The sequence below is a fragment of the Drosophila willistoni genome, assembly GCF_018902025.1.
Source record: "Drosophila willistoni isolate 14030-0811.24 chromosome XR unlocalized genomic scaffold, UCI_dwil_1.1 Seg8, whole genome shotgun sequence".
In the NCBI taxonomy this organism is placed as follows: Eukaryota; Metazoa; Arthropoda; class Insecta; order Diptera; family Drosophilidae; genus Drosophila; species Drosophila willistoni.
In genome coordinates this window covers 970,884-980,000 of record NW_025814059.1, presented here as the reverse complement: position 1 = coordinate 980,000, position 9,117 = coordinate 970,884, and the positions used below count along the sequence as shown (strand labels likewise).

At 38.5% G+C, this 9,117-nt stretch overlaps 1 protein-coding gene across 4 annotated transcripts; it reads right to left on the bottom strand.

Annotated features, from left to right (window-relative positions):
- Nucleotides 1–3,206: 3,206 nt before the first annotated feature.
- Nucleotides 3,207–7,314, bottom strand: LOC6645723 (endothelial zinc finger protein induced by tumor necrosis factor alpha). 4 transcript variants are annotated; one of them, XM_002068456.3, is made up of 6 exons: nt 6,663–7,314; nt 5,783–6,578; nt 4,773–4,970; nt 4,425–4,711; nt 3,985–4,089; nt 3,207–3,873 (listed from the first exon to the last, which is right to left on the bottom strand). In XM_002068456.3, exons 1-6 carry the CDS (start codon nt 7,134–7,136, stop codon nt 3,280–3,282), a joined length of 2,454 nt encoding a protein of 817 aa, XP_002068492.2. In that variant the 5' UTR covers nt 7,137–7,314; the 3' UTR covers nt 3,207–3,279. The 4 variants fall into 4 exon arrangements, with proteins under 4 accessions (XP_002068492.2, XP_023033403.1, XP_015033232.1 ...); XM_023177635.1 differs by having other exon boundaries at nt 3,988–4,089; XM_015177746.2 differs by having other exon boundaries at nt 5,867–6,578.
- Between the last annotated feature and the right edge of the window lie 1,803 nt (nt 7,315–9,117).

The window sequence follows — 9,117 nt, the reverse complement described above, 5'->3', positions numbered from 1 at the left end:
AAAATTTTGTCTAAAAGGCCTAAAAGTATGCTAAGTATTTTAAATTTTTCCTTTGTATTTTTGTAATTTGTTTATAGCAAATCCAATAATTCCAATAAAAGCTATCGTATAAATTTGTTGTAGTGCCAAAAACATGCAATTATCAATTTTTTTCTTCCATTGGGCCTAAAATGAATTTTAAAAAAATTTCGACTAACTTTTTACAATGCCAAAACAGGTTGATTTTTTTTTGTTTTTTTTTTTTTGTTTTCAATTTTTATATTCGTTTTCTTTTCTTTGTGTTTGCTTCTCTCGTTTTAGGGTTTTGGGTGAGAGAACTTTCTATATACTATAAAACTTTTGTTTGTTGTTATTGTTGTTGCTGTTGTTGTTGTTGTTTTGCTTTTCTTTTAGTTGCCGAAAACATTTGCTATGTACAATTTTGAATGCGGAAAAACTTATATAAAACGTATTGTAATGCTTCTTGTATCGCAAGAATCTGACGCGCCCATCAAACGAAAATGTATATAAAAAGTGTGTGTGTGTGTGTGTGTGTGTGTGTGTGTGTGTGTGTGTGTGTGTGACTGTTGCCCCATTTATTTCATAGAATAAAATTGAATTATTTCAACAAAAAATAATGATTATAATGCAAAATTATCAACTGTGATTGAATGCGGAGAGAATATAGCAAAAAAAATCAAATCAAATGAACAAAACGTGAATGGACAAATCATAATTTAAAATATATGTAATATGTTTATAATATTTTGTTTATTTATCAATTAAATAAAATATATGTTTATATATATATATAAAGCAAACATAACCTAAGAGAAACAAATCAAATCAAATCAAAAAAAAAAAAACACATTGAAATCAATTGAAGAACTTATTCGTAATTCACTATACAAAATAGAATTAGAAATAGAAATAGAGATATAAGATATAGATTAAATAATGAGTAAATGATAGATAACTAAACTTAAGCTAAGCTTTCATTTTCTTCTCTCTCTCTCTCTCTCACTCACTCTCTCTCGCTCTCTATTTCTCTCGCTTTTATTATGTAATCAAATGTTTATTGTGTTCATATCTCGTGTGTAGGAAATTGTACGCTATTTGATTAGTATAACAATTATAAATGCGTTAACGGTACATTGGAAAATTTGTATAGGAAACTAAATTTGTTTGTTTATTTAATTATTTGTTTGTTGTTGTTGTTGTTATATTCTCTTCTATGTATATATACTTAGGTTTCACACAGTTTTGGTAGCGAACAGAACAAAGGATTTGAAAAGGATGTGTCTACCTGATTATTGCAGTAACTAAGAACAGGAAAAGGAAGAAGGAGGAGGGGCAGATTTTTAAAGATTGGATTGGGTTTGGGTTCGATTTCTCTTTTTAATGGGATATGGCACCTAAATAGTCACTCAAATTTCAATTGCATTTGTCACTATTTTTGCATAGTTTTGCTCTCTGTGTGTGTGTTTGTGTGTGTGTGTGTGTGTTTTGTGTGTATGTAAAAGTAACATTCAAACAAATGCCGAATCTAACTAAATGTAAGACTAAACAAAATTAAATATTAAGAGAACAAAAGCAAGATTAATAATAATAATAATAATAATAATCATATGAAAGAACTAAACGAAATACAAACAAAACTCAAATGGGAAGACAATAAATCATCAAATCTATATATATATATATATATATATATATATATATATATATATTATATTGAATAAATTTATAGATTGCAAATTATGTATATGCATATTGATAAAATCACATTTTAATTCAAAGAGAAATTATTTTTGTTTAAAATCTACGAAAATGAAAAATTTTTCTGCATGGAGCATGGTTAAAAGTGTCTATAATAAAAATAATAATTATAATTATAATAATAATAATAATGATAATAATTATAATTATAGTAATAATTCATTTTCATGTTTTCTTTTGTTTTTGTTTTTTTTCTTTTTCTTTTAGTTTTTGTTTAGCTGCTCAACATTCTCTGCGACATAGAAAGAAAATCAAAACAAATTGCTCTGAGCCCATCCATCCGTATTAGTCCATATACAAATGTCCTTATTTTAAATCCCCCCTTTGCGTCTTCGTCATCGTACTCCCTTCACCCTTTTCTCTTCTTCCCATTTCGCCTTCTCTTTCTACTACCATAATTGTTCAGTTGTTCTGTCTAATTGTCATTTTAAATCTAACATTCCATTCATTTGTTTAAAACATACTTTTTCTCTCTCTCTCGCTCTCTTTCTCTCTCTATCTGACCTATGATAAAAATCGTATAACTTAAGTCATGATGAAATTCTAGTTGGTTGCTGTGTGTGTGTGTGTGTGTGTGTGTGAGTGTGTGTGTATTTTGTATTGGTGTAGGTGTAGTCTTTAATGCAAATATGAAGATCTTAAAACGAAAGTTATAAACAAAAGGAATCGTATAACGTTGTGTTTTGGTTGCTCTTCTCATTTCACTTTCTCTTTTCTCTTTTTTTTTTGTTTTTGTGTTTTCTTTTGTTTTGTTTATCGATTTTGTTGTGTAAAAGGAGTTTAGAGTCCTTTTCGAAAAGACTAGTACTCGTCTTGTTTTTACATTTTTTCCTCTTTTTTTTTTAGTTTTATTTAGTTTGTTTTGTTTTTGTTTTTTGTTTAGCTGCCAAAACTATGTTTTGTGTTGTGTTAAAAAAAAATAATAAAAACTGTGTATAAAAATCAGCATTAAACATAAAACAAATGAAATTAATATATATATACATATACCTATATATGTATGTATATGTAAACACTAGAAGAATTACGTATGTGCACATTTTTAGCTAGGATAACTTAATGGTGTGTTCCATAAGGGGGGGCAGGGTGGAAGTAAGCGAGCGGGGGGCTGGTGATGGTGATGGTATCGGGGAGCTCTTATTGATGACATCATAGAGATCCAAATATTGAGTGTATGTGTGGATGTATTGGTATTGCGTGTGATAGAGAGGGAGGTGGCGGTGGTGCAGCAGCGGTGGGTGGTGCGGCAGCTACCCCATGCTCTGCATGTCCACCATGATGGACTGAATGCGGCGTGTGATGAGCTGCCGGCGGTGGCGGTGGTAGGGTTATTGAAAGTGTCACCGTTTGTGGTACACTCACTGACGATACGGATGATCCATTATCCGTTGTTGTGGATTGTTGTTGTTGCTGTTGTTGTTGTTGTGCTGGTTGTGCCGTTGTATGATGCTGCTGCTGTTGTTGTGCACTAGATTGCTGCTGCTGTTGTTGTTGTTGCGGTGCCGCTCCAGTGGTGGGATGTCACTGAGCCACTACTGATGTGGCTGGATTCTGTTGCACCACCACACCACCGCCGGGCGCCACAGAATTTGCCACCGTTACCGTTACTGGTGGCGTCGGCCCACCGCCATTTGCATGCGCCACACTTGGCTGCTGTTGCTGTTGCGGCTGCTGCTGGAAGGTATGCTGAAATGGTGGTCCATAGCATTGTGGGAAGTATAGCTCATTCTTGACCACCGACTGCTGGACAACAGCGGCGGCTGCCGCATTTGCTGCTGCTAAACTTCTCACTGGCAATATATTGGATTTGTTGTCCACCGACGATGGATTATTGTTGTTGTTCGTGAGGAATTGTTGTGCTGCCAAATGGCTTTTGGCATCGTTCATTAGATGGCTTACAGTATTATTGTTATTCTGTTGTTGTTGCTGTTGTTGCTGCTGCTGCTGTTGCTGCTGCTGCTGCTGTTGCACCTGCTGGCCATGTTGCTGCTGTTGCTGACGTCGCACTTTGGTGGTATTGGGATTCATATGATTATCAATATGTTTTGTCACCTCATTCTCAGTGGCAAATCGTCGTCGACAATTGGGCATGGGACAGCAGAAGGGTCGATCTCCCTATATATACACACACACACACAAAGAATATCGAATGAATATAAATGAGTATACAGTTCGTCTACAACTTCATTGAGAATTCAATTCATGTAGATCGGTTTAAGCTACAACTACCTGGTGGGTACGCGTATGCTGATCCAAGATGGCCTTCTGTCTGAAATCCTTGCCACACTGGCCGCATTTATAAGGCTTTTCCCCTGTATGAATGCGCAAGTGCTGTAAGAAAATAAGAGTTTAATCAATTTAGAAAATGATTAAAAGATCGTTAAGCATTGCAATGAATACTTTGAGATATTTAATGGTAAAAATTGAAGACAAATCTTATTCTCATTCTGAGCTTATTATGTTCTTATTGTCATCAGTTAATTCTTTAGAGGATAGCATCTTATCACAATCTTGTTGGAAACTAACTAATCTAGCCATAGATTCGCCAATAAGAACATTCAAAGTGTCTTAGTGTTAAAATAAGATGATTAGCTAACAACATAAGCTTCAAAAACCTTGACAGAATACTTGAAATATTTGGGTATCATTCTCTTCTCTTCTCTTACCTGATTCAGTATAGTTCTCTGGCGGAAGAAACGCGGACAGTACATACAACCGAATGGCTTTTCATTTGTATGTATACGCAAGTGTTGAGTTAAATGCGATTGCTGACGGAAACGTTTACCGCACTCGGGACACGGATATGGTCGTGATTCGATGTGGATGCAACCGTGCTGCAGCAGAGTGGTCTTTTGTTTGAACTCCTTATCACAAATTGGGCACCGTACATAGAGTGGCATATTCGCTGGCCTAGCGCCAATATGTTGAAGCACCTCCGGTAGAATCTTTTGACCTGTTCATTAATACGCAAAGATTAGATTAGATGGTTGGGATCCAGATTGTTGTGGTCTCACCCTTGCCATCCTTGAAGTATGAGGGATAATGCATGCCACCGCTACCATCCGGTGTACCCTGCGAGTCATCATCATGGTAGCCTCCTCCACCGCCAGCGATATCGCCTTTCGTGTCTGGTTCATCGCCCGGAAATGGTACATCCGAGGGCCACAGCGTCGGATGTGGACCATTCTTGAAAATGAGATGCGGTGACACATCTGTGTGGAGATTCGATGGCAATTGAGGTGAATTCGTGGATGACGTATTGATCCGCAGGAACCGATTGTACATAGAATGAATCAAAGAAAAATTCATCGACTGTTAGCAGCTCTCAAACTTGGCACATAAATCGTTTTTAACAAGTCTTTGAAACGAATTGACATTATGAAAAAAAGGAAAAATGAAAATTCTTAACCTTAAGTTGACTGGTTGAGATTGTTGAGCGCAGGGCCAACTAATCATTATTATTCATCTCAACGAATCAACTAATTGCTAAGGGACTTGCACACTCAGAGAAAAAATCAGAGACTTCCTTAGCTCAGTAAGGGACAACATAACAAACAAAAATCGATATTAATCCAGAAATCTAAATCGAATTTACAACCAATTTTTTTTTCACATTTCTTTACTTTCTTTCGGGATGACAAACAAAGAATTTCTATTTCTTTAATAAAAACCAAATTCGAATTTTGAATTATAATTTAGATAAATTTCATATAAGCATATATGTATGTACATATGTATATGAATCGTTTCGTAATTGTATTCGAATTTTTTTTCTGAGTGCATTTTGAATTTGGAAAATGATGAGTTTTTTTTTGTTGTTGTTTCAATTCAATTGATCTAAAAGTTTTTGGGATGTTGCATGTAAATTTTGCAAGGGCAATTGTTGTGCCAAAAGATTGTTGGTGATTGTCTAGATCTAGATTTAGGTCTGGATATAGATCTGGATCTGGATCTGGATCTAGTGGTTTTGGGCCTGGGTCGGTCCCTAACAAAAATTGGTTGTTGTTAAGTTGTCGTCGCTCGCCTTGGTGGGTGCGCACATGCTGATTGAGGATGGCCTTCTGGCGAAAGTGCTTGCCGCACTCGGGGCAGGCGAAGGGCTTCTCACCCGAATGGATGCGTATATGCTGATTGAGTATGGCTCGCTGTCGAAAGCTGCGCGAACAGTACGGGCAGGTGAAGGGCTTTTCGTTGGCATGGATGCGTAAATGTTGCGTCAAATGCGATTGCTGACGGAAACGTTTGCCACACTCGGAGCAGGGAAATGGCCGGGCATCTGTGTGTATGCGATCGTGTTGCAGTAGCGTGCTCTTCTGCTTGAAGTCCTTGCCGCAGGTAAGGCACTTGAATAGACGCAAATCACTGTGGGGCTTATTCTTGTGCGGACGTCCCGGGCCATTGCCAGTTCGACCGCCAGTCTGAGATGGCGTCGGACCATTTGTTGGTGGCGTTTCGTTTGCATTGCCGGCATTCGTATTGCTGGGTGCACCATTCTGTTGGCCCGGCAGCAATTCGGGCGGCAATGTATATGTCGACGATTCGGCTGCTCCATTCTGCTCCATGCCGGGTAGACCAGATTTATTGAGATAGTGCAAGGGCGGGAAACCAGGCGGCGCCATCAGGCCGCCCTGCGGTCCTGCATGACGTGAGTGGGCATAGTAGTCGGGCGTTTGGAATTGCTGCTGCCCATTGCTGGGATCGCCGCCCGGCGGATGTGGATTGCCGCCGCCCGTTTCGCCGCCTGCAGCGTTACTGGTTGCATGTTGTTGTGTTTCGTTGCTATTTTGATTTACGGATTGCTGTTGCTGCTGGTTGGCAAGCTATACGAAAAAGGTAAGAATGGTAGAAAGGTAAATGGTTAGTCAAGTGTTTCTTGTGCTTTATATTTCGTTTTGGAGTCCCACCTGATTCATGGCATCCTCGTCGCTTGCCCCATTGGCTCGCTGTTGCTGCTGCACCGACGGATATGGACTGGATGAGGGGGACACCTGTTGTTGCTGCTGCTGCTGGCGTCCATCGCCGCTGCCAACATTGTCCCTTGGCTCTGTTCCACCGGGCGGGCTTTGCGGCTGATTCGCTGCTGCTGCAGCGGCTGCCGCTGCCTGAGCAGCGACCTGCGCTGCATTCTGTTGCTGCTGCTGCTGTTGCTGCTGGGCACTGAGATGCTGTTGGGCCTGCTGCTGTATATTGGGATACATTTCGCTGCCCCATTGCGCCGCTGCTGCGGCTGCGGCGGGATTGCGTTCAGCCTCCTGCGAGTCCTTGTACAACACATACGGCTGGCCCGTGTCCTGGGTAATGCAGTACATTATCTGGCGGGGCACTTTCAGGCCAGCCGCTATGCAAGCCGCAAATGAGGCCGAAAAGTTTATGGCCATTTTGTTGCTTTTGTTGTTGTTGCTGTTGTTGCTTGATTCTTCTTGTTGCGCGCGTTACTACTACGTGTCCTGTGTCGAGTGTCCTGTGTCCTGTGAGAGTGGCTGGACGACGACACTTGGCAAGTTTTTTTTAGCTATGGTTCCTTTTTTTTCGTTTTCTCTTCTCTCACAAGAGCTCTCTGCTCTCTCTCTCTCTCTCTCTCTCTCTCTCTCTCTCGCTCTCACTCTCTGCTTTTTATTGAGTTTTTTTGCACATTTTTATGGCAGAGTTTTTTTTGTTTTCTTTTTTGTATTTGTTTATTTTGCTACTGCCTTTTCATTTAGGTTTTGTTTTTGTTTTTGTTTGTCTCTCATTTGTGTGTGTGTTTATCTCTTTATCTCTTTCTCAATCTCAAAATTCCTTTCTTCTTAAGTCCGTTATTTTGAAAATTATAAATATCCCCGTTTTTTGTTTTTTTGTGTGTGTTTTTTGTATTCCTTGTTTTTGTTTTACTGATTTCAAGTTTTGGATCTAAAAACGAAAAGAAATGTATAAGATTAATTATAGTATAATGATAATTATAATTAATTTCAGTGTCTTATGAGATGTTTCTAAGATGTTCTTAGAGTAAGTTGCTTAAATTATCCTTTCTATTCATTCCAATTGCACATGAGTTTCAATTAATTGCCTTAGATATATCTTTTACTACAATTGGATGATCTAGCATTCGGCAGTTGATTAATAACTCCAAATTATTTCTATTTCCCCATAATTTCCGATTTCCCCCCACCAAAATTATAAGCTAGGATCGTCACTAGATTAAATATTATGATAAAGGTCAAGATAATCAAATTCGTACAAATTTATACGTTTTTATGTGAGGAATTAGGAAAATATCCTCGAAAGAATTTCTTAAACTGTTAAATATTTTATATTTAAGAACTAAAATTAACGATTTTATCCCCTAAAATCTATAGATCGCTGTCGTCCTTATTTGAATTGTTTTATTCTTATTTATAGAAAAGGTTGTAAAAGTTAAAAATCATATAGATTCCTGATTTGTTAGATATGCAGAGTTATTTGTATACGTTAATTCAAATAGATTCAGGCAAATCAACCCACTCGATCGATAGACGGAGACCTTTTGTGTAGTGGATCCACAGAATACTCCCCTAAGAACGATAATTGACTAAATTTCGATAACCAAGCCCAAAATCACACCCCTAATACAATTGGAAACCTACATTTAGATCCCCCCAATGCATAGTACTGTGGCCAATAGGCCAGACATTAATTAATGTCCATTACAGTTCAGTAATATAATTTATATTTTAAATCTGATTTTAATAAACTGTTATCAAATTGAAATTGGAAACACATTTTGTTGTCGGTTTAAATCAATTACGAAAAAATTAAACAAACAGCCCAAAGAGTTGAGCGCAATCGATGAAGAGCTTCGCGGCCGGCGAGAGAACTAAACTACCTTGAACCCGTAAAATGAACGCGTCAGATAGAGAGGGAGCTATATACAAATGCACCACCAATGCGAGGAGGGAGGGCGAAGGGGATAGAGCGAGGAGAGATTATGAGATCGTTTGCAATTCTCAGCACTGCATTGCACTCCACTGAGAGATTGTTTGCAGTCGTTTCGCTGCCGCCGCCGCCGCCGCCAACTGCAGTCGATGCTATTTGTGAATTATTGCGCTCCATTGGCAATGCGACAGCATTTACAATTTATGCGTTCGTTGCCGTTGTTTGACTTCTATCTTGATTCACATTCTGGCTCTCCACAGACATCGCCTTGCCTTGGTTTGCCTTGGGCCCTAAAGACATTATTTGCTCTCCAACTTCTATGCTAAACACACACGAAACACACGATCGATCCCGTTTAATGATCGCTTTCCAATTGCATCTACTGCCCATCTCAATGCAGTCGACGAGAATATTGTCAAATATCAAATTTAATTATATTATTTTGCCCATAACGAAGCACGAGAGCGA

Bases quoted from the DNA above. Each gene is read 5' to 3' on its own strand.
- LOC6645723 (XM_002068456.3), bottom strand. From the start codon at position 7,136: ATGGCCATAAACTTTTCGGCCTCATTTGCGGCTTGCATAGCGGCTGGC. The intron at 4,971-5,782 runs GCGAGCGACGAC...ATCTCCACACAG, and splicing joins GCATGTGCGCACCCACCAAG to ATGTGTCACCGCATCTCATT. The intron at 4,712-4,772 runs GTGAGACCACAA...ATTAATGAACAG, and splicing joins ATACTTCAAGGATGGCAAGG to GTCAAAAGATTCTACCGGAG.